This window comes from Pezoporus occidentalis, unplaced genomic scaffold (assembly GCF_034315485.1).
Source record: "Pezoporus occidentalis ecotype Australia unplaced genomic scaffold, CSIRO_AGI_Poc_V1 ctg40, whole genome shotgun sequence".
In the NCBI taxonomy this organism is placed as follows: domain Eukaryota; kingdom Metazoa; phylum Chordata; class Aves; order Psittaciformes; family Psittacidae; genus Pezoporus; species Pezoporus occidentalis.
In genome coordinates this window covers 732,375-758,572 of record NW_026915725.1, presented here as the reverse complement: position 1 = coordinate 758,572, position 26,198 = coordinate 732,375, and the positions used below count along the sequence as shown (strand labels likewise).

The following is a 26,198-nucleotide window of genomic DNA, read 5'->3' as shown; positions in this document are numbered from 1 at the left end:
CGACTGATACCTCCTCCAACCCTGCCGTCTCCCAGCCCTTCCGGCTCCCTCCCAGTTACATCCTGGGCATGACGTGCTGTGGTATGGAACACCTCTTTGGTCAGTTTGGGTCAGGTGTCCTGTCTCTGCTTCCTCCCGGCTTCCCCTCCTCCCTGGCAGAGCATGAGGCTCACAAAGTCCTTGGCCAAACCAAAACATCACCAGCTACCAAGAAGGGGAAAAATGACTGCTACTGCTGAACCCAGGACAACTAGCCAGCTATTTTATCACAAGGTTCAAGACACATACCAAGTTATTGTAGTTTAACAAACTAACATAGGAGGGTGTAACAAGCACCGTCTGTAATTCACAAGCTGTGTTTCAGACAAGGCCCTTCCCCCAAATCCTGTACATGCTAGACAATCAGCCAGAAGCAAATCCTTTATTTCCGTCAATAATATTCCCCTGACCAGTCCTGAATAGCCTTGAAAATTAGCATTTCTATGGGCTGAGACCAATTTAGCCAACCTCCTGTGTGTCCTTGCAGATTTTCTTTTACTTGAGAGATGCTCTTCATTCTGTTGATTAACTGTAGAAAGAAGACTCAAATTTTCTAATCATTATCTCTTGGGGAAAGCAGAGGGAATAAAGTTTCTTAAGCAGAGCAGTTCACTCCAAAGGAGAGTCCAAGGGAAATGCATATACTTTACATATACACACATACAGACACATGCCCAGCCCCCAGTGGTAAAAGTACATCAGTCTTGATAACAAAAAAATGCAAGATGACTATGTACATTCAGGTTTCTAAAAGAAGCATTCAACTTTCTCAGATATATTGATACAGTTTATCATCAGATCCCATTTTGACCTATACGCACATGGCAGAGAACCATGTCTTTGAGATTAAGCTTCCAGTAACTACCTTACCCTCCTACATTTTTACTTTAACACAAGCCCACAAGGTGTAGCATTCACAACACTGATGCATATTTTAATGTCTGTAAAGGAGAGCAGAAGAAGCCTACAAAACCACTTCCTCTCCTCCCAACAGTAAATAACTTAAAAAAAAAAAAATCAATTTGGAATTCTGTTTTAATCCAGACTGTGAACATTATAGCAAGAAATGAATCTATCTAATAGGAGCGTGATTTACAAAGCAATGCCGACTCTGACAAATGGAGACTAGGAAGATATGTGTCAGCTGCTGTTAGCAGCATTTTTCTGCCCAATGCAGCAGTGTTCATGTTGGCTCTAGAGTAAACCACTCTTATTATTAAAAAACAATCAATATATATAAAAAGATCATTAAAAACAGTTTTCAGTTCTCCTGTCAAATCCAATAGATGTCACAGTAAACATGTCTGTGGGCAAAATATATTGTTAATGTCAGTTATTATAGTCTGTGTATACAACCAAAATAGCATGCCACATTGAAGTGACAGAAGCAGACATACCACATGTCATTGTCACACAACCCTTGTACACCAAACTAGCAAGACTTCAAGACCGCATATGCAGCAAGCTTAAAAAATTTGGTCCGAGTCTTATTTTCCATGTTTTACATGATCTAGACAACAGAAGCTCTACAACAGAAACTGTATCTTCAATACCTGTAAAGCACTGCACAGTGTTAGCACATACAGTTGTTTCAAAATTAGACTTTTAACTTCCTTGCAGTGCCAATGACACAAAACACACAGATTTCTTCAGAGCTCACATAAAGGAGGCTCTGACATCACAGACATCAGCCAGAGTTCCAAATACAGACCACCAACACCCTTCGACCGTCAGCCAGGAAAAGAAGCCCTTGGCACTTCCATAGCAGTCTTCCTTCTTCCACACCAAGAAAGCTACCCAAGGCTTTGGAGCATATGATTATTTCAGCACACTAGACAGAGATAACAGGGAATTAGAGAATTTATGTTCCATTTGTTTTTTATACACTGTCTCTCAAATATTGATCTTTTGTTTTCTGCTTGTAATGGGGCTTGAAATTAAAATGGCTTTCCATTTATTTTCTTAAGTGCCAGCAGCCACCACAAATTTCAGCTCATCTAGCAAGGACATGCTCACTGATAAGTCAGACTTATTTTTCACTGAATTTTTTTATGGGAACGGGAAAGAGACACTTTAGCACTTATTAGATACCTTAATATCCTCCTTGTAATAGAGTGGCAGCCACACAGAACCTCACTGGAGTGAAAAATCAGAGCTAGGTAGATTATCATGCCATGGAAGCCTCTATCAAGATAGCTCAGAACAACCTGTTTTGGGACAATGATCTTCAGCTCATAGCGTGTGAAAAAGCCCTTTTTCATAGTATCAATAACAATGGTTCCTTCTATGGATTTTATTTATCTCTTCAGTTTACTCTCAAGAACTGGTGAGTGCTCACACAGTCAGAAGTTTCTTATCTCAGTTTTGACAAATCTAACTGAAGGAGTAAGTCCAGAATACTACAATAAATCTATCCCTTAAGACAAGCAACATGCTAAAATTCAATGACCTGCTATAGGTCAGCTTCCAACACTACCTTCAGATCCTCTCTCTACACAGGCCCAGAATCAGACCAGCCAACATTAAGTAAGCAAGGTTAAGACAATAAGATGTAGAATAAAAGATGAAATTACAATGTCATCTCAGCATGTCCTGGTACCACAGGCTGTATGTCAACAGTGTTCTGCACGCATAGAACAGGGTTACCTCAGGTGCTGTTAGCAAGACAGCTACATACTGAGCATCAGCATCTGCAAAAGGGTTGGTCCAGAAGCATGCAGGCTCAAAGCTACACTATGCCCCACAACAGGTTTCTACACAGAGATGCCACAGATGTTGCAGCAGGGGAGCAGGGAAGGAAAGCATTTAGCAGGCCTGCTCAGCTCCAGGAAACCTTAAGGCACTAGAACGTAGAGCCAAGAGTTAAACAGGCCTTCTGACATCCAGCAAGTGCCTGGACTACAAGTGTTCCTAATTCAGGAAGAGTTCTCATGCTTAAGAAAGTCACTTTCAACACACAGCTACTGCCCAGATTTTACCTTTCAGGCAGTTCCCAAACATCATGGTATTTTTAAAGCAAAGAAGAAAACAGTGTCCATTACAGGGTCAAATTCTCTTCTCATACTCCGCAGCACTACACTAATGACTATTTCATGTCTTGAAGATCAATATACTCCCTCCAGTAGGAAACCATCCAAGGGCTTGCACAGATCTCAACACTGCACAACATGCTTATACCAGAAACCAGTAAGTCCCTACAGTTTTATAGTAGCTTGCCTCTCAGCAGAAGGCATACTCTCACATAGCACACAGGCTATACAGCGATCTCATGGTAATAAAGTAATGAAGTGCAATACAAGGACTGATTGTTTTTATAAGAAACTGCATGGAAGTGGGGGAAAAAAAAAAAAACAAAAAACAAAAGACAAAAATCAACCTAGTTTCTGTTTCTATTTGATCACATAAACAGCTGCTAATATTACTTAGACTTTTATGTATTCCTGGACCCAACTACTCAATTTTTGGCTGATAAGGGTTGTAAGCACACTGCATTCAGTTTCTTTCTGACTATTTTTTACTATGTTAAAATTTGAGCCTATTGTTAGCAACAATATTCCAAAACATAAACTTATTTGAATACTGGATTATTTCAATTGCAGCAAGTAGGAATTTAGCTCTTCTAAAAAACAAACACACAACAGAACAAAACAGATGGCTCAAGAGAAGGAACTAAAAAAGACAGTCAATAATATACCATTGTTTCTTTCCCCAAAATAACCATGGTCAGGAGATCAGGTAACAAAATGTAAATAACTATGGTAACCTCCAAATCCAGCAATACATAAAACAACCTACAGAAACCAGTAGAAGACAGAAAGCAAGTTCTTCAATAGAAAATAGAGTGTTAAATTCAGGAGTGAGCTCTTTCCTTTGTTTTGTTTTTTTAAACAAAGATCTTGGAGAAACAGTTGCTGTGGTGTTAGTAACCACAGCAGTTGAAGTGAGTAACCTTTCCTAGACATACAGCTGCAATGCCTCTAGCAGAAACAATTACAGCAAAGTTTTCTAATCCATGTTGAAGTTCCACTGTGTTTTTATGCGGCTCCTTCACATGATTTTAAAGACTGCTTCCCTTTCACACAGAATGCAGAGAAGGGCAACTTCTGGCAGATGCAGGAGGTGCAGAGCTACATAGTGCTCACAATGAGATGTGTGAGAATAGCCACACCACATCACTCCCCATCACCCACCCACCCCTACCCCCGGTAGTAAAACAATCCCTGAACTATTCTATTTCAGCACTTGTAGTAGGGCCACCAGAACACCTTGCTACTATCTTGTCTGTAATCAGCTTGACAGACGGGTGGCCTTAACTATAGCCACAGAGAAGCTGAGTTCAGAGAAACAGCCCTTTCACAACAGGAACTCACCAGTCACAATTGCAGACCCACCCATACCCACACTGCCATCTACCTCATCTGTGTGCCCCAGAAAAAGTGAGCACCTGCCCCCACCCACTTAGTTAAAACACAGGCCAGGCCAAGGGAGTACATGCATAACTGCAGGGCAGCATGTAGGACAGCATATCTGGCACATCCCACTATTTCAAAGCTTGGATGGCCTCTCTACACTGCAAGAGAGGCAGAAGAAACCATCCAAGCCAATTATATGCCAATTAAAGTCTGCTGGCAAGACTTAGCTACCAGAGATAAGATTCCAACTATGATGTGAGCAGATGCAAGCAAGCCCAGAACTGGAACAATTACATTTCCTAAACTCTGTTCAAAACTCTGCAATTTAAAACAGCAAGTGGCCGTATCAGTAGAAAAAACTTATACCCTAACAACATGCTCTCACTTTTACCAAAGAATAGACAGTATTTATATGTAACTGGAATCCTACATGAATGGGCAGATAGAAAAGGATTTTTATGCAAAACCAGCCTAAACACTGAAGTTATGTCCAAAGCAAAACTGGAGACTGGTCTTTTTACCACCTCCCTTCCTAACTACTTCTTACAAGAGGAACTGCTTTTAGATGCCCTTGTTATTTTTTAACAGAAACTGGGGAGGTGAAAAAAGAAAAAAAAAATTGTTTTCTGCTCAACAACAACAGAAATTCATTTTCCTAGTCACAAAAGGAGAATTTTCTTACCATCATGAATGGCCACATTTTTTGCACCCATTATACCTAATGATGATGTGCTTTCCTTTACTTTTGCAAGTGGTTAAGTTTGCATTTAGTCATTTTCTGAGGAGGCAAAAAGCTTAAATGAGTACCTTTTGCTCATTATTTATGTTCTCTATTTGCATAACCCCTTCACAACTGCTCCATTAAACACCTCTTCCCCTCCAAGGCCAATTTGAAAAAGCCTCCTGCTTTCTGCGACTGACAAGCATGACTCAGTACTGCACACATTCACTCCCGCAAGCCTCGTGGGATGTTATATAGCTAGTAAGTACCTGCTTCAGTTCATACTCCCCCACTCCCAGCGCTGCTGCAGTAACCCCTTGAGGCAACCTGGGGAAAGAGTACAGCTACCTCTCTAGCTGTCTGCTGTAGGTAAGAAGCAAATGGTAGCAGTATTTGCTTTTCATGTTGCCCTTCTACCACATCACAGCTAGCAAGAGAGAGTGGCTGAAGAGAGACACATAGTGAAGGAAGGTTATATACTCCCCCATTCCTCCTGTGCTTTTACTCCTACCAGAAAAAGGCTCAAGACCCTCAACTTGCTTTCTATCACCATTCAAACTATTCCCATTTTCTGTCAGCAAGACAAAGTTATTCAACACAGACTATTCTCTGTCAACTTTTAAGCACTTTCCATGCCCAAGGAATCCCAAACTCAAATCCCACACACATTCCACATTCAGGACCAAACCCAACTTTTCTCCCTTCAGCAGAGGAGCAGCAGCCCACAGGTACCTTAACCCTGCATACTTGGCTTCCTGCCCCAGTAAGTGAGTCTCTCTCATAGTTACAACAAATACCTCCCTCGGTCCCTGAACGTTCAACATTCATTGCAGAGTACTGACAGGAGCTGATTTTACAGTTCTTATTCATGTACAGCAGGTTTCCAAAGAGGGAACGCGTGCTAGAAGGCTTTCCACTGACTGTTACCTTTCTCCACTGTTTTAAAGGACAGACTGCTAAAGAGGAATGAAACACACATCTAGAAATGACACTTCTTACAAAGCAAGCAACACTGTATGAAACCAATTACATCTATGGCAACAACGATTTTCTTCACCATTCAAAGCTAAGGACACCCTAGATATGAGATACAAAATCTGCTGCCATTTAAGACAACTCGTACTTGCAATGCTCCCAGACAAATCTCAGGACTACTGCAGCAACCAGATCATTTCAGTGCTGGGAGAACATACGGTATGCTGCAGCAGGAAACACACCCACGGTATTTGAAGAGAGCCCTTGTAGAGCCAAGCACTTTCAAACCAGACAGCACATTTTATCTAAGGCAGCTAAAGCCAGAACTTCGCATCACAATAGCTCCTCCCAGAGATTTAGAAATCCTGCAAGCCAGCCAGCAAATCAGAACCTGACCAATTTCCAGCCCGGTCTCCAAGGACCTTGTCAACATAAGTGCACTGATCCATCACACCTCTATTTGTTTAGTCTGATACTCTCTGGACCTTGACTGAAGCATCATCCAAGCCACCATCCACAAAGCCTCACAGCAGGAACTCTGAATGCTATAATCGTATTTTATAAAAACCCTTCAGGATCAGGTCCAGCTTTGGTTTGTGGATACACACCTACTAATGTAGGTTAACAAAACACCATTCCCCTGACACATCCATCTTTCCCTCACTGATAAGAGATCCAAAGTCCTCGGAGCAGAGAGATTTTGAGCTCTTTCTACTCCATGGTGTCAGAGTAACAAAAGGACCAGCTTCCTGAACAAGATAGATTTCTTATAGAGGAAAGGCCTCCTAAGAGTTTTATTAGCAAATAGAATCACATCAGTCCTACTGCACACGACATCCCTCCAGCTCCTCTTTGTTTCCTCTGTATCCTGCTCATCATGGCTTCTTCAGGTGGTTACAGATTACTTCACAGCCAAGACCTTAACCTTAACTCTGTGCCAATAAAGACAACCTAAAGAAGAAGCACATATAAATGTCTTCAGTAGCTGCAGGTTTCAAATTATTCAAACCTATGCTAGTAGAAGCTGTTTGTCTGAAAAGCATCATGAGAAATAGCTGCATAATTTAAGCTGCAAGGCAGTAAAATATGCAGTTAAATAACCGAAAGAGATTAATTAAAAGAAATAGGCAAGGGAGAAGAGGTTTTCAGATAAGATCTGAAATGAGACAGTCAATGAGGTAGAGAGGAAACATATGTCAGAGGCAGAAGCTGTGATGAGAGCAATCTTGTGTCAATGGTAGCAAAAGACAAAGTTCACAGTATTTGACAGCAGAAGAGCGAGACAACAGATCTAGGGAATGGCCTGCAGCAAGAAGCTATGAGACTTCAACAGTGAGAGAGAAATCAGTAAATTCACATTTGAGATCACAGGCTAGAAGCAGCACCTAGAAAGAGAAATGTTGTCACTAGTAAAATTTCGTGACATAATAGTTCACATTATTAGGCACACAAATGTGAAAAGACAACTCACGGCATGGCACTCTGCAGCCACTTAAATATTATTGCACTAGTCTGACATAACTGCCTGGACTCCTTGCTCTTCTTATCTGTTTTATGCAGAGATTTTCTTATCTTAGCCTCCAGAAAACACAGGATTATTGTATGGGGACCACAGTTCAAGTATTAATTTGTAGTATGCCTGCTACAAATTAAGTCAAATAAGATGCTCAACTGACAACGACTGCCGCAGGATGAATACTGGCTGGCAGATTTGCTGACCCCAAAGTACAACAAGGGGATCAGAGGATGAAAGTGAAGATATGCACCCGGTAAAAGATTAGCTGGGGAAAAAAATAAAAAAAGCCAAAGAACCCTACAATTCCCTGATAAATTATAGCATAGAAAAAAAAATTATCATGTGAAACACTCGTGTGAAAGTTGCCAGAGGAGTCTACACTTCAACTCTTTCCCAAAGATATCAAAGAATTGTTATGCTTCAAGTAGTAAACAAACAATTTTTTTCTTGGAACTATTTATAACTTTAAGGCCACCCAGTAAGAACATTATGTTCAACTGTAAGGATGTCAAAACTAACATTCATTTTAGCAAGCCTCCTCTGCCCAAGGTCTGAGAGACCTCCCTGCTTTCTCAACAAAAGTAGAACAGCACCATGTTTCACTCCCGTCTTTGAAGTTATATTAAAATTAGGAAAGTGATGTGAAGTCTCTTCCCCATGAGTTAACTGCTCATCACTACAGTATCAGAGGCTGTAGAAAGGGTACACAGAATTGATTATTTCAGGGTCTTTAGAGAGTGAGGCATGACACTATCACCAATATACCTGCTACCCTAGGATAAGAAATATAAGGGACATAAGAAAGCTGTATCTCACTGCAGAAGAGACCACCTTTACTTTCTTTTAGAATATTCCACAATGGCAGAAGATGCAGTATGGCACATATCATCTGCAGCTCTTATGAAGAGACTTTATCATAAGAGAGGCCCAAACCAAGAGAAGCTTTGATTTGTGAAGCCTTTTTCAGTTTGCCAAACCCAGCACTTATTAACCAAACATATTTGATCTGGAATCTTATGAACTTTATAAAAAACAAAGTCACCTTGAAAGCAGACAGTTTTTTTTTCAGAGTAAATCCAATTTGTTTTTTCAGCTTAGCCAGCAAGTTGTCTACCAATTTCATCTCGTATTAATACAACTTGTAAAATTCATCAGTCTGTATCTGAAAATGCTGCACTCATGTTTTGCTTCAAGTTGAAATTCTCATGTAGGGCTCTCCACCCCTCCTTTTCTTCGAAAACATCGGCATCATAGTGACAAATCTACACTCTGCAAAGCGTGCATGGCTCCTGTTAACAGCATTAAGGGCTTGCATAAATAATGAGTAACACTATTCGTGTGGTCTCAAGCAAAGGTGCCATCCACACTCCTAGTAATTAACAAGGGGGAGGAGGGGGCCCACAAAAATCCCACAAAACACACATTCCCTCTAATACCAAGAGGAGGAGTTTATAACTGCTTTCATTCACTGCACAATAAATGGATTCCTCAAAGAACCCACCTGTTAGAAGTGGGTTCTTTTATTTCACTACCTGGCCCTAAGCTGATGAAACACTTGACTGAGCCCCTCCAGTACAGTCAGAAGGGCACACTGACAGGCTGGTGGTGAAGGAGAAACAGCACCTGCAGATGCCATCTTGCTCAGAGCAAGTGGTCAGGAATTCAGTGACCTATTCTCCACAGCACCCTGGTCCTGGACCCAGAGAGCTCTGTGCAAGTTTTGAGCTGCAAAAGGTGATTTCTACTACCCACAGGAGAGATCATGTCCCTGTCTGAAGCAGCTGCCTCATCAGCAAGGTCAGGAAAAGGGAGGAACAATACTGAAGCACCATATCCACTGCTACAAATTCAGCAGTTACTTCCCTTACTTAAGAGCATAGGGAAGGGAGGATCCCTATTGATCAACCCCTCCAGTCTCTGTCACCAGTGCTCAGATTGGGTCGGGGGAAGACTGCACCAGAGGAACACAGCTCTGGTTAATACAAGTACTGAGGAGCAAAAATGCTCAGGTAATTACGGACAAGCCTGAGCACCAATTAACTGAGGGCCCACAAGTCATCTCCTACCAGGCAACAACAAATAAAACTACGTCATGCTCCTTTCGACTCCACATTATTAATAAAGGATCAAAGACAGACAGAGAGAGCAAGATACACTCTTACCCCTCAAGGATTCCTTGCTACACCAGAACTGACACTTATACCTCACAGCTGCCACCTCACTGCTCTGCAGTTCAGTAGGATTTCAGTCCCTAAAATAGTCAAACACAGACTGCTTTCCCTAATGAGAAAGAGAGGTATCTTCTACTGCCTCTGCCAAGACAGAGACCCACCAACATGCAGAGAGGCAGTACTGGAAGCATTATTGAAACTCCAGAAGTTTGCAAAGCCAAAAATTATAAACTCAAGGTTCTTATGAGAGGAGACACATTAAACTCTTAAAAAGTAATCGCTGGTAATGAGATCAGGTGCTTGTTTTCCCAAGGGATTAATTACACTGTCTCTCTGAGCATTGTCTCTGCATTCCTGCAGATATGCACTTTCTGCTGTGTGTAACAGAGGCAATTTGGAAGGGGGGTGTGAGGGAAGGGACACCCCTTATGCACAGCACTCAAGTCCAAACAATGAGGTTTTGTTCCCAAATCTGACAGCACATCCCTATATGACCTTCAGCAAGTTAGTTACAAATTGTATGCTTCCATTTATGCTTCTGTAAGACTAAGTTCACAATACTAAACAAAGATACTGGGATGCTGCATGTTTTTTTGTTTCAGAGTTAGTGGTTTTTTTTTGTTGTTAAACTTAGATCAGCAGTAGCACAGATACTAACAGGAACTCTACCCTCAGAGGTACAATGCTTCCTACTGCTACGCACCTTCATTACAATATGATCCACTATGAGTTCTCCTCAAGGCCCTTCTATTTTCTCTTTACCATTAGAGCCAATTACTGCAACAAGCTCCCAGATATCTGGAGGGAGGTAAGTATTAGACAGTTGCCCCCCTTACTCATGTCTGTCTGCCTGCCTTCCTACAGGGCTGGGCACTGCAAGCATAGCAGAGAGCAAGGATCATGCTTAATGTACACTGACAACAGACAACCTACACGCTTCTTCCTTACAATGTGCATGCAAATGGGAGGAGTGGCCAGCGCTTCCTTTGTGGAAGAATCGTTATGCACCTGTAAAAGCTTATCCCAAGCCACTTTACTCTGCCTGATTAAGCTAGCACAGTGCTGACACAATCATCTGCTGAAATACTAATGAAAAATGGAGCAGAAGGAGCAGCTGACATCTTGCTGACTTCTTAAACCAAATGTACCAGAATTAATGGAAAACTGTAAATTAGGGAAAGCTGGTCTTGTATCCTCTACCTCCTCTGGACACAAAACAGACATGAAACACTCCAGAAGCTGTTTCCTGCATATGCAGGGTAATCTCTTGCTGATTCAGTAAAGTTTCACTATTGTCTTATTGCTGTTTTCAAGCTAAACATGCAGCTGTATTTTCTAAAACACAGACAAAGCATCAGCACAGACCTACACAAGGCAGAAGAGCTACAAGCCTAACCCACTAACCTGTAACCAAATCATTATAGAAAAAAAAAAGAAAGCCAAACACACAGAGAACACCCAGTGCCTTTCATACTGATGGCAAACATTTGCTTTAACTACATTAAAAGAGTGTTTATAAGATTAAATCATAATCTTTAAGAAATGGGTTTTACCTTAGAGGACAGTGGATCATACATCCACATTTTCTCTCTTTGCTCTCAAGCTAATTTTTAATTATACTTTGGTGCTACAGAAAATGAACTACCTTAGTTTGGGTTTTTTGCAAAGTGCTCCAAATTTAGCAATGAAAGCAGGCAAAAAAAAAAAAAAATCACTTTTATTTACTCTCCATGCAAGCTAATTAACCTATGAAAATAAAAGCATGCAAGCTCTCATGGCACATAGAAGATTTGTATTAGTGACAATTTAAGAAGTTTATCCATTTAAAGCAGGTCATTTCCTGAATTAGACATTCTCAGTGAAGTTCTTTGTCTTAAACTAAGCTAAGCCACTTTCTGTACACTCAGCAACAAAACCAAGTGTCAGATCAGTTACCAACATTTAAGGAAAAATAAGCACACACAAAAAAGGTTATTTTTTTTCCTATCTACTGAATATGAAGTGCAGAACATCCAACCTATCAAACAGAAAGGATTCCTATACACATACTGGAAGATAACATAAGGATCTGTGGAACTTCTTGCACATAACACTCTGCTCAACCCCACACATTTCTTTTTCTACCAACGGGAAGGAAACTAAGTTTTTTGCAACAGCAGTCAGACTGAAATCTGTCCCTGCTTTGGTTTGTTTTACCCAGAATAGCTTGTTAACTCACCGTTCAATTTCCACATACCAGTTGGAAGCTACAGAAGGAAATAACATGACAACAAAAAACACACACATTTCAGCAACACAGCACACACTTCCTTAAAAGGTCTTTCACTCAATTTATTTTCTAAAGCTGGTAAATCTACCCACTAGACATCATCAGCACTGGAATTCACACAAATAGCACATATTGCAAGCTATTCATTTAGAGGTTCTCAGAGTCATATTAAAATCATATATGATTTTGACTTAAAAAATTACAAATGGATCTTTCCAAGCGATCTAGAAGGGAAGAGACTGACAAAACTTAGGTATCTGCCTATGCATAAGCAAGACTGTAAGAAACATTTGATTTCGACAGTAGCAAGTAGCAAGAGTTGTAAGCAATTTTTTTATAGCACAGAGAGGCCTCTGAGCTACAAGAGTCAACTGAAGTTGTTCAGAAGGAAGTCAGTCTGGTGACACAGGAGACGCTGGGTTTCTGTGTCATCCTAACACTTCATAATGTAATTATTGAAAATAAATTCATTAAAAACTGAAAAGAATTCAATTCTGCCAAGACACTGAAAAGTAAATTTTCTCTTGAAGTTAGTATTTATTTTCAGCTGAAGAATCGTAACTGAAGCTGTGCTTTAACTCCATATGTTATTTCTGTATTGGTACTGATAAAGGTCATACTGTTTAGGACACCAAGGAAATTCCTTACTAGTATATTCAGCTTTATGCTATGGATTTTCAGATAACCTTTCACAGTTACACACACACTGGAAGGAGCTAGTCCCAGATTTTATCGGCAGGCAAAAGGATTTGGGGAAGGCATGACTTACTGGAACTTACATTTATATCGCATCTATAAATAAGTTTTATTTATTTTCATTGTAAGACAGTTTCACTACTCCTCCCCCCACTTAGCCTCACTGTATATTATAATAAAGGTACACCAATTCACATGCAAATGTCTCCATCAAAAGAGATCACAGTCATACCAGTCTTCTAAAGAGTGCCAAGCAAAAAAAAAAAAAAAAAAGAATTTAGAGAAGATTAAGAAAAATGCAATTTCTGTATATTTAAGAAAGCTTACTTCAGGAGACAAAAAAACGCGCTTCCAGTTCAATACTCCGGGTCCAAAACTGGCTCTTAAAACTGTTCAGATTTTAAGTCTCTGATCTAAAAGAAAATAGGAATCTAATTTTCTGCCTGCTTGTCACTGAAGCTGCCCACCAGAAACATAACAGATTTTAAATTTTTGCAGATTAAATACAGTGATGTATTTATAATGCCTTTTTCTCTGCAGTCAAAGCAAAAATCCTCACCAATAACATCATAACTTCTTCCCATTTTTTGTACCTCCCTCTCTCCCAAGACAGCCACAACAGTGCACTCTCCTTTTAGCACAGCAGGTTTTCCTTAGAAACTTACTTGCTCTGCTTCTCCCGAATTCTTTTCCCTTCCTATCAGATAAACCTTCTAGATAACCAGAATACACATGGTCTGGAGGAAACTGTGCTACTCCCTGGCATTTAGATTTACTCAGAATTTGCCTTAGCAGGAAACTGCTTCCCCACTTTTCTGAGAACAGCAATTTCCAACTTGAGAGTCCTGAACACTGTCATCTTTCCTAAATGGTTCGGTAAAAGGATGCTTGTGGTCAATAAAGCTACATTCACTATTAGGGAGCCAAGTTTCATCCAGGTGAGTTCCCACCCCACCCACCCCCTGTAAAGATACTTAAGACAAATCCTCTTAAAATCCACACAACTAAAATTTTATGAGAATTATTCCCAGATGAAGTGAAAGAGACAAAGGACGATTCATATGTTTTCAGATCAAAAATACAGATATAGTTCAAATACAGCAATACTGAGGGTGGGAAATTACTTCCCTCTTAAGTGAGTAAAGAACATAAAACATAAGACTGAGAACATCATGCGTTCTGCATAAACAGGCGAGTGCTATTACAGTTACTACAGACTGTTAGCACCAATGCTCAGAATAGTCAGACAACCCTGTTCTACCTCAATGCCACAACAGAGTGGGTGACAGCACACATTAAGTCTTCCTACTAAGGAGCACATAGCCCTTACCACAGAAAGAGAGAAAACTCTTCAAATTCAAACCTGTCCAAGCTCAGAGGCCAGACTGGCTCAGTTACATGCTACAGGACAAATTGCAATGCACAGCCACTCCTGAACGATTTTAACACTTACTTCATGACCAGATTGTCTGTTCTGGCCTGCCTTTTTTTATAAAATGTTCAATTACATTAAATACAAACACTTTGTATTATGTGCTGGTTAAATCTCTTCCTCTCCTTTCCTCCCTTCTCATCCCACAACACATACACTCTCCCAAATCTCATAACCCAGTGCCCTATGTCATACTGCCTAATCCTGCAGTGGCCCCACCATGGGCACTGCAAGTATAATCTGCTCAGTAGTCCAACTGGAGAGCAGATGGCTTCATACAAAGTGCTGATTAAAATACCCACCTCCACTACACATTAAACATATATGTATACATTTAATTTTATTATTTGCCAGTTTTACTGAGTAAATGTACAATGCATGTCCAAGAGAGGTACACATTTTTCAAAGCTACTGCACAAGTCCTCATTAGGAATTTTTGAACTGCAGCTTCCTTTCAGAAGGGGTAAACACAGCTGTACACAGATAAAACAGACTGCACCAATCCCACATCCAGCTGACCTTGAAACTTGGGGTGAAAATGAGCTACTAAATTAAAAAAAAAAAAAGAAAAAAAAAAAAGAAAACCACCCCAAATGACTGGATTGGAACTAACAGAAGTGGTGGGTTTTTTGGTTTGTCTGCTTGAAGAAAAGAAAGACAAATCTCAGAACTCTCAAGAAAATGATGTAACTGAAGATTCTCTAACTTTCTGACACAGGGAAAAAGTCAGGAGCAGGAGACAGGTCAAAACTTGTGCCACAATTACCATGCTCATGTATTTGTCATATTTCCCATGAGTAAAACCAAATGAACCTCGCCTCTCAGAAGTATTTATATCAGCAGCTTTCTTTGGGTGGAGCAAACAACTCAGAAGAGTAAATAGACATTAACTCATACTACCTCACATACCACCACCAAAAGAAAAAACCAAACCTTGAAAATATGGCTTCTTCGAGCACCTCCAATCCAACCAGCTCATTTTAAAATATATACATGTATTTCACTTCATGGTATTAAAGCTGGTTTCAAATTTGATGCTCCATTGCTAAAAACGGTAAGATATCTTACCGACAATGATGGATGCCAGAGAATTTAATAACCTGTACTGAATACTCATCACAGGTAGTCTAGTAGTAGATTCAACAAGTTCACTTTACAAGGTTGGTAGTAAGTAGAGTGCAGTTTATTTGCTTTTCTCCTTCATTTTTTTTAATTAAAAAAAAAAACAAATTGAATGTGAGCATCTATGGATGACTGTGTCTACATCAGGAGGGCAAAATACACAGAGTTATGTGCTGCAAATCCTGAAAAAATAGCAACAGTAAATTCTGCTTAAAGTAGCTTCACAAAACACAGACTTAAGCGAGGCCAGGAAGCACGGCAAGCTAGGGAGGGAAAGAATCCACACCGACTAGTGAGGACACGCTACAGCTAATGAAGCCTCTTCCAGCACCAGAGACCCGGCCTGAAATTCCTGCTGTAGGGCTCCTGAGCCGCGGAGCCTGCGGGAGGCACCGATTGCCATTTTGAACCACCACCACCTCACGCTTTCCCACCGGTGCGTGTGGACAGGCAGCTTCCTGCCCCTGCCAGCTGCCCGCCGCGGCGGGCCCGCGGATCCCCCCACCCCACCGGGGGACTGAACTCCGTGATGTCACGCGTGTGCGGGGCCCCTTCCGCTCCCCGCGCCGCTGCGGATGGCGGCCCCGCGCTGCCGGCCCGGCTCCGGCGGAGGAGGCGGCTGGCACCCGCGCTCCACGTGAGGCGCTAGGGGCGCGCGGAGCTGCCCACCTCAGCAACCGTCACCAACCGCCGCCCTGCGGGCTTTCCCCTGAGGGAGCCGCGCCGCCCGGGAGCAAGGGGGAAACCTGAGGTACCGGCTCTGAGCCGGCCACACGGAGAAGCTCGCCGGCCCTCACGCCACACTCACCCCCCTCCCCAGCACGTGGAGGTCTCCGGGATGTGACTCATAATAAATAATTACAGAAGGGGAAGAAAAATGATGGGGGGGGAAAAAAAGCAGAAGGAAAAAAAAAAAGAGAAGAGACACACCCTCTGAGCCGGGCTGACATAATAACCCCCTCCCTTCCCCTCCGGAGCGAGAGGGGGAGGGAGGGAAGCTCAGTCGTTCGGCTGGAAAAGTTGAAAGAAAAGGCAAAGCCGGGAGAGCGGCTGCGGGGCGGGAAGCCGCGGCGGGGACAGCCGGGGGCCGCGCTGCTCCTCAGGCGGCTTCGGCCCCACAGCCCGCACCCGAGAGCCGAGCCTCCCCGCTTCACCGGCGGCGGCCCCCTGTGCGCTGCGCTGCAGCCCCTCACCTGGATGTAGTTGTTTTCGCAGTAGTCGGCGACTCGAGTGAGGTTCTGGTAGCTCTCGAGCAGAGCCCGCTTGCCAGAAGGGATTTCCTCCTCTAGCAACATCTGCAACTCTGCCATTTTCCAACCCTCCGCATCGCTTCCTCTTGCATTAAAGAGACAGCAGCAGCGCCGTGCTCTCAACCCGCCTGGTATTGTGGGATTCCTCCTCGCCTCGCTTTCGTGAGCTCTCGCTTTCCCCACCCATCCTCCCCCCTCCGAGGGGAGGAAAAAAAAAAAGCTGTAAAAAAAAAAAAAAAAAAAAAGGGAAGAACCCACGCCCGCTTTGCACAGCAAGCCGGGAGCTGTAGGCAGCACTGCGCCGCACAGGGCGCATGCGAAGGGCTGGCGCTGCTCATGGCCGCCACCCGCGGCCGTGAGGGGAGGTGCGCTTCTTTTGGCCCACCGCCCCGCCTGACTCCCATGGGCAACAGGGGTCTGTAGAGCTGTCGGACCGTTCTGTTGGGCGCCTAGGGACGACGGGAAACGGTTGTGTCCTTCCCTCGCACTTCTCAGAATTAGCCCCAGCCCCATTAGTGTCGCCCTGAAAGTGGTGCCTCTCTGTAGAAGCCAAAGGGGTCTGGGAGGGCAGCGCTGCCCTGGTTATCCAGCTTCCCGCAGGCCAGACTCTTGTAAGATAACAGTAAAATTGGTAAAACGATAGGAGTGTCATGATTAATTTCAGTTAGTCCCATAGCAGGGGCTTATCCCTTAGGGAGGGAGAAATAATCTAAGCTGTGCAGGTATTTGTGAAGGCCTGCCAAGAAGTAATTGACAATTTGCATTTTTCTGGTCTTAGTTTTATAAGAAGAACTGATACATTTGGCTGATGTAAATACATTATTCCTGCCCGTATTTTACCTCAGTTCTTCAGTTTTAGTTTCTTAAGAATAACTAATATATTTGGCTGAGATAAATGCATTATTCCTGCCACTCTTTTATCTCAGTTGTTAATCGGTCTTCTGGGCCTCCTCTAGTTGTTGCAAGGTGTGGAAGATAAGCCATGATTATTTAGTACAATCTTTCTTGCATGTAGTTGTTTTTTGAAAGCAAAATCCTGTTTTCTGTGATCATACCAGAAGAAAAGCCAATAACAGCAGGTGGCTGCTATGCTGGGATGTCCAAGCCTGCCTTTGCAATGAGTAACAGGCCCAGAAGAAGCAGTTTCCAAGATCTGTTATTCATGCCTTGGCTTTACGTGCTGTGTGTATGCAATTACAAAAACAACTGGTATTAGTCCTTGCATTTTAGTAGTTGCCCCAGAGAAACCCACACAGTGGTGAAAAGTCAGCAGGTTTCAGAAAGAAATGTTCTCAAACACATTATAATAAGAGCAGACTGACTCACCTCTGAGTAACTGTGTGGTATTTTGCATGTCCTCTGAAGTCTTCAGTTTGCAACAGTGAAAACTGTTCCATTCAGGATCCTTCAGCATACCTGCTGATGTCTCTAAATCAAGGCGGGAAGAGGAAAAATAATTCTTCCTTCCCTCTGAGGTCAGTAAAATGTAACATCTTGGTCTAGAACTGTGGAATTGAGGATGAATGGTAGGTAGCATGGAAGAACTGATGGGCCTGGGAAGGTCTTTGCAGCTGGAGTTACAAAAAACGACCCCCTGGCTGGGAACAGCTAGGCAGGTGCTAAGGGAGAGATTTGAGGGCTGTCTAGGACAGCATAGAAAGGAGCTGGTACATTTCCAGCCCTTGTTGTGGGGTAGAAATGCATTTACATTGCCATCTTCTGATGGTTAATTTATTTGGCAGCTTAGCAAAATTGTTTCCAAAGTGGCTTCAATAACTCTCTTTAGGACAGCATGTAATTTCCAGTAAAATATTTTATTTTTATTCCCTTTTAATGTAAAACAATTAAATTTGATCTTCAACACTACTGAGGTATAGACAAGCTTTTAACAGGTCCCAGGGTAAGTGTGATCAGAAACCATCTTGGGCATTGGCTTCTCCTTGTTTCCAGCATAATACAAATGTTATAATACAAAGACAAATTTTATTTCTCTCTTCAGTATGGCTACAAATTGCTTAACACCCATTGGCATCATCTGTAATTGCCTACAAATCACAGAGTGGCTTCCTGGAAGGTCTTAACATCCTCAAAACTGGTGTCAGCTCTTCCTAAAATGTTATGGCTGCCCCTGTACCCAGAGACGGCAGATATGTGGAGCCTTACACGTCGGTACGAGAAAAAGCAGTGGTGTGTGTTTTGCTAAATGTGTTGTGCTTCACTTTGGTGGGCAACCTACTCCTACAAGCAGATGGCAGCTGAGCAGGGCAGTGCTGACTCCCAGGAAACAAACCCACTTCAGGCAGTAGACTCCAGGGAGGCTTACAGCCGCTTCCCCTGCAGTGGATGTCGACCCAAAAAAAGAACAAAAGAAACCCCACCAAACAAACAAACAAACAAAAAAAAACCCCAAACAAACAAAAACCCCACCGTTAAAATGTGCTCTCAAGACCTTGAAAGACCGCGTCAAAGAGCGCCACCTTGTGACAGCTACATTGTGACTTCAGCCTTCCTGGCACAGACTGGTGTTACCCCATGTCTGGTGGATAGACCTGTGGATATACCCCAACTGGCGCCGCGCTAAGTCAGCTCCAGCAGGACTTTTTAACTTAGTGCCTTACTACCGTAGCAGTGCAAGGGCCACACAATGCAAGATGCACTGGGAACTGTGGTGCAGACATGCCCAACAGATCCAGGTTCAGCAAGCCTTATTAGCTCCTGCCCCATGCTAGCCCTCCTGCTTTCAGAATGATTCTGCAGGGTCACCTGAGTGTCTTTGCAGTGTGTTCCTCTTGTCTGAGGTTCTTGGAACGTTTATTGACCCAGATGCAAGAGACCCAAGCTGGCTCCATGCGCATTGTGTACACAGAGCAATTCCAAAGCACCTGAAAGGACAGAGACATTCAGGTAGTTCTGCAAGTGCCAGCCAAATCTAGCAGAACCAGCACTGAGCCACAGCCAATAGACCTTGGACTTGAGCTGATATTTGCTGAAGACACTGCTGTGCATCTGAACTGCATTCACTGGGTTTTTATTTAGAAACTTTTATTTTGCTAGGTTGGTTTGTTTCTTTGGTTTTTAATATACTTTCCCACTGCCCCAGGCAATAAACTGCTGATTAGAAGGAAAAACTAACTGACTTGCCCAAGATACTTAAAGTGTGCAAGAGAGCTGGGAATGAAAATTTTCCTGGCTGGGGTGGCTGGACTGGTAGAGGAAAAAATGCAGTGATGTTCTTCAGGCACCATCCAGTCACCTGAATGAGATCCCATCTGGAGTACATTGTGCTTATATACCTCTCATTGTCTCAGCTGTCCATCTGAGATTTGCTCCTCCTCAGTGGGGCATGATGATCTCCAAGGGTAACACTGCCCTTCTGCCCAGTTCCAACTGGGAGAGAAAAATGTGACTATATTCTAAACACACCTGTTTAGAACAGCATCAAAGTAACAGCATCAAAGCAACTTCTCCTGCACTGTAATTTATGTAGCTCTGTAACTATTCCCTTTTCTAGGCCATAGATTGACATGTGTCTTTGTTTTTCCCTTGGGAACAGTACTTGCTTCAGTAGTGTTGATTGGAAAATAATATTTTGTGGAATGTTTCTCAGCTGGGTTAACTCCTGGTTTGGTTGTTTAGCTACACAAGCACTTTTGACAGTGCAATGGACATGGAGATGAGGGATCTGAGGACACCTGGAAGCACAGAGAACACAGTGCCTGTTCAGATCAGCCATTATCAGCTCCACTGCCAAATACCAAGTCTCGTGTTCTTGTAAGAAAATTTTTGTTGATAACAGTGATACAGTAAAACAAGTGTGGCAGTATTGGGACAATCCTATGTGAATACTTAATGCTATAACTTCAATGGTTTGGGATCAAAAGTTGTCCTTTTCATATTTCCTACACCAAATTAGAGTAGCTGCCCAAGAAGGTACATAACTCTGTTGGTTTGCTTTCCTGTCCTTTAGATCCATCCCACAAAGCCTTACTTAAGAACCAGAAGAATTAACCATATTGCTATTTCAATTGTCATCACAGAGTGTCTGAGTATTGCAGAGATGAATGGGGTTGTTCCCACTTCTCAGAGAAAATTTGTCAGGCTCTCGGTGCTCTCGTGGGCACCTCCACATGCCCCTTTTTCCAGTGAATATTTTTAAGGTTTTTCTCACAGTTGTAACAACTGGAAATGCTCCCTCCTGCTTTGCCATGGGAGCAGGAATCTTTGGGGTAGGGCTGCACCCCTGAGCCTGGCCCAGGGATTCCCTCTCGCCCTCCTGGCAGTAGTTGCTAGGCAGCCGGCGAGCTCTGTGCGGCAGAGCCAGCACACAACAGCCAGGCATTGCTAGGCAGCCTGAGAGCACAGGAATAATAACATTCAAAATTGCAGCTTTGAGAATGAACAAGATACGAGCAGCACAAAGATAAATAGTGTTACTGTACTTTGACATGACCTTTCTCCTGTAATGTATTTTCACTTGCAGAATTTGCCTTCTGTCTTTACCTCATTTTTCATAAACTCCTCTTCATCCCTCCTGCGTGCTTATCTTTGCTCCTCAGCAGTGCTCTAGCGTCAACAGTCCTTCCTTTGCTGTCACCTCCCCTACCAGTTTCTCAATCTGTCATCTCAGCTGTTCCCCTCCCATGTTATGCTGGATCCCCTCTTCCTTTGACCCCTTTCATATTGGTCTTCACTCTTTCATCTTTCTCAGCTCAGAATCTGGCCACCAGATTGCCTCCTGACTTTGCCTTCCCATTTTCACTGCATCAGAGAATTCCTCCCGTATCTTCTGTTCCCATCTCCTGATCTAGGTCCCTTCTGCTGCCATCACTTCCAGCTGCCCATCAACTACTGCCAAGGCAGAGGAGGCATCCACCACCCTAAGAGCATGGGAAAAATGGCAGATCCAGACTGCAGTAATGAAGCCATACATATGCAGAACCTCAAGAAAGCCCATTTCTTTCTTCCTAGACCTAAATTAGGTAACATAGGTGTTGCGTGACATGACAAGATGACTTGCTTCTTACACCAGTAACAAGCAAGGCTAAACTATTTTGTCATTAAAATATTTTGAGGAAAGCCTGGCTTTAAAGCAAGCAATTAAAGCAGGAGGTGGATTTCTGGCAGTAATCATTTTTATTTGCAAATGTTCTTTTATTTAGTGGCTTGGGGGGGGGGGGGGGGGCGCCCCCAATGAAAAAAAAAAGGTATTTTTAAAATATGAAAAAAATCAATCCCATTGCAAAGGGTAAGCACTGAGTGAAAGTCAATATGTTGGATAGACCCGTGCAGGTTTGGCCTGCACATTAGAGGGCAGGTTGGAATTTCCTGATGAAATAGCTATTTGTTGGGTGATACCAATCCTTTGAAATGGAAGACTTTCTTTGATATGTATATGTGAAATGAAACTTCCCCAGGAAAGTTTTTTCACCCTGCATAGATCTTCTAGTCAAAAGCAGACAGAGACATCTTGCCCTGCATAAAGTAGTATTTGCATAATTAGCTGTGAAAGGGAATATAGCAGATCCAAAGGCAAGTCTTCTGTGTCCTGAGAGTTAATAAGGTTTTCTGGACTGTGCTTACTACATACAGAACTGAAGTGTTTCTGGTGTTCCTTGAAGCATCTCTAATATCCAGGTTTCTCTGTTCTCCATCAGTTCCCAGTCTCCTATGAACCTGGATAAGGAAGAGTTGACTGTAATAATTCCATCATCCTGTTTATACGCACCTCAAAATTGATTAGTCCATGCTAATGGCTATACCTAACTGCAATCTCTAGCCTAATTTATTTCCTATCTTCAGTACTAAGTTTCTGTACACTAATTAGAAAGCAGTAAACATCTATGTTTCAGTTCTCAGTGTTTCAGAGCTAGCACTTGATCTATCTCTATGGATATTTTACTTTTTTATAAATTTAAATTATTCATGTATGCCCATTTTTATGCTAAATAAAAAGAAATGAAAGACTTATGAAAATGTTCTTAGCATAATGCAAAGCCTTAAAATAATGTAATATTGTGAAGATAATTTAATTGCACAATTGCAATTTTTCATTGTGTTTGAAGAAATGTGTACATGGATGGGAATTACTTTTATACATTTTCTAGTCAAAAGATTGTTTTTTTCCTAAGCACCACAGGTTTTTTGATGCAGATTAAAAGCATTCGCATTCTGTACTGATTAATTGGTGTGCCTCTTTTGCATTTAAATATATACTTCATTGAATTGCAGCTTTCCCTCAAAAAGGAGAAAAGAAAAAATAATTAAATGATAACATCGTGCCACTACAGAAAGAGTGCTATTTTCTCAATAAAAATAAATATTTGACAGCAATTCTGTAGTGATAGTGTTTCTCAGCACAATATTTGGATGGCAAAATAAGGCACAGCATAATAGGTTGGGGGGGGAGGGGGGTTCAGCAAGTGAAAACACATTACAGTAACTGGGTCTGTTCCAGCTCCCAGTGAAACAGTAAAGCTTCAACTGGAAGCTTTCAACTGAGTGGAGTAGTATTTGAAAAGGAGCATCTTCAAAAGGCAGAAGGAATGGGACTGGATGCACTCAACTGTCGGATGTAGTTGTCTACTAGAAAATAATTTTCACACTAAGATAACATTGACTTCCTCCTTGGTATAGTCCCAGTCAGAGCTCAAACACAGACTGTGCAGATAATGAGAGTAAAAGTCATTACACACAGACTGAGGCTATTCTCTGTTGGGAACACTTAAAAATAAATCAGGCCATTTAGTGCCATCCAACGGAATTTAAAGGGTAAGCAGGGCTCTTCACAAGAAATAGGGGGTTTCTTTCCTGATACTTTTCATTACATAACAGGAACAATCTCTTGTGCCTATGAGATTGATTACATGTCTTGAACTTAGTTTAGATATTAATCACTCAGCAACCACTTATTGTTTCCTGTAGCATAATGCAGTAAAAATTGTCCTTTAATTATCATTAATGAAAGTTACCTGTGGTGAAAGTGAATATATGCCACTGGAAAATTACTTGGTTCAGAGGGCAGCAGTTGCAAATATGAACAATCTTTATGATGCACAGGCACAATTAGAAGTAAATATGTAAATTACCAATGGGCAGCTTCCTGCTATGCTTAGCTACTTGGTGTCAACATTAGCTGTGAATGTTTCAATTTATTTGGTCATAACCATAACAATCCTATAGTATTTCTGGCCAGTGTGTTTCCTAAAGGAACTTTTAAACAGTGTTGTGTAATAGAGAAGTACTTAGTTAAAAATGTTTCTAACCTTCTTTAAAATAATTCTGAGTTTGAAATGGGTTGATTATGCTTGCTATCACTTCTCTTTAAATGTCTGACCCTCCACTCTGTATCTGACATGTTTGTACTTCTCAACATTCCTTCACTGCATAAGGTGGAGGCTGTCTAGGTTTTTACATCAATTGGAAGATGTCTCATAACAGTGCTTATGCACTAAGGGGAAAAAAAGATTTGTTTAATACTGTTCTGACTGCAAAAGAGATCAAGATGCTATTTTACATGCAAGATATATTATACACAGTTCACTGTACTGTATGTGAAATTTATAGTTAAGTTTTCCCTTGTAATACTTTTTCAGTTGCTTATACCTTTGCCAGTCTTAATTTAGCCCTAGTAGCGTGTATTTCTATTTCAGACTTTATTTTTCCCCTTCAGGGGATTTCTGAGATGGAAACAGGAAGAAATGCTTTTTTATCAAATCTGTTACAAATATTTCAGCCAAGAGGTTTAAAACCCCAGCAGCTCTACATTTTGAATGAGGACTTTCAAATTCGGCAGGAGGTTGTTTTAGGGCCACACCTCTTGCTCTTCCTGAGAAAACCTCATGACATTGGGTTAATTCCTAAGTTTCTAAAAGCAATATATCTGCATACTCTCAGTGAGTTTTTAAGAGTTAAGATACATCCACTGAGGAACTGGGCTATGTTGATGATGTTTCACTGTGCACTGCAAGGTCCAAGGGATTTTCTCTGGTTTTGTTTTTTTAAAGGATATTGCTGTGATGTATAATGCTATGGAGGGATTGTATCCCCTGGCAAGTAGAATGTAACACTATGATGAATTCTGGGACATGAGATAGTGGAGGGGTTTGCAGGGGTCAGAAGACGGTGCATATACAGGTGTGAAAGAAGAGAAGAATAGGTTGAGAGGAACTATGATTGTTTAGGTATGTGGTGTAACGCAATGGGCTGATGATGGCAGAGAACAGGCAGGTTGAGGAGAGCACTGAAAACTAGAGACATTTCCCACACAGGACATAAGCTTGGATTCAAGAACTTATTTTCTCTCAAAAAAATCACAGAAAACTGCAGACTATAGTCTGCAATCATTGTCAGTTATTCCTGCTACATAAGTCATTTGCTGTAGACCTGAAAATCAGATCCTGATGTTGGTACTGATGTTGACCACACACTGAACTATTAGCAGGCTGAAACACTACTTTGTCCAGCTAATTAGTAAGTGCCACCCTCTTACGATCTCACAGACAATGTGATACTTGTCTGGGTATCATCACACAGCCTAATAAAGGAGGCAGGTGTTTTTTATCCTAGGAATTTGTTGAAACAGACTCTCTTTTGAAAACTCTTCTGGTTTCCAGCGGAAGAAAAAGTGTTTTGTCAAAGAAAAAAAAAAAAGCTGAATATCGTTGTTGAAATGGCTAATTTACATAATTTTTAATTATTATTATTGTCTGGCCTGAAAGGTTCCTTATTTCAGATAAAAGAATTTAGTATTCAAATGTTTTCTTATTCTGCACGAGAAAAAGAGCAGCAAATCTAACAAATGGTACCTCATTCAAAGATACTATGTTTTCCTAACTGAAAAAGCCTCATAGCTTCTTACAATAGCCTCATGCTATAATATTCTATTAGAAGAATAGAATTGCTATAAAACAATTTTCCATTACATTTCTGTGATGGGTATAAACTACATCAACCTGTAACACAAGCCTATAGCTGAAGTTATTCTGTTGCTGCAGTTCAGCTGAAAGCCAGGTGGTGTTGGTTAAAAGAGCAGTGAGTCAATCACATCCCTGCTACCTTCCAGAATGGTCAACACTGGCCGTGGCACACCAGTGGTAGGCCAGGCTGGTAGCTAATAGTGGCCCATTTCCTGAGTACATGGTAAACACCTGCATTTTCTGCATCAGAGTATCACTTATTTTACTCCTTAAGCAATACTAGTAATAGTTAGCAAATGACTATGAGAATATTGTGTGTATCAGTAGAAGATATTAATAGGAATGCCTAGCAGATCACCCAGTCCATCTCTTGAATATGGCAAAACTGTCCTCTGTAATTCATAGCCCAACTTCTTATGCTCTCTAATTTTAAATGTCCCTGCTAAAAACAGCCATGAGTTTCCAATACGTCAGCTGTCAGACTATTCCACAGTCTGCTATGGTACTGCACAACTTGCACAATGCTAAGGCTGATGCTGCCATGCGACTTTTCACAGATTTGCATACAAACGTACTTTTCAAAGGTTTAGCGAAGCCACAGGGGAATATATTTATTTGTAAGTGCCCAGGAATCAGGTCACAGCAACAATCTAACAATTCATGTTTAATCCATTGCTAGG

At 41.8% G+C, this 26,198-nt stretch overlaps 1 protein-coding gene across 15 annotated transcripts in view; it reads right to left on the bottom strand.

Annotated features, from left to right (window-relative positions):
• Nucleotides 1-16,830, bottom strand: part of ABI1 (abl interactor 1) — a 79,932-nt gene extending 63,102 nt beyond the window's left edge. For 6 of the 15 annotated variants that reach the window (XM_062633574.1, XM_062633563.1, XM_062633571.1 and 3 more), the window contains exon 1: nucleotides 16,547-16,809. In XM_062633574.1, coding sequence (XP_062489558.1) covers nucleotides 16,547-16,663 — 117 coding nt within the window. In that variant the 5' untranslated portion in view covers nucleotides 16,664-16,809. Of the gene's footprint in view, nucleotides 1-16,546 lie in introns of all 15 variants that reach the window. The other 9 variants (XM_062633564.1, XM_062633562.1, XM_062633561.1 and 6 more) reach the window with 5 other exon arrangements.
• Between the last annotated feature and the right edge of the window lie 9,368 nt (nucleotides 16,831-26,198).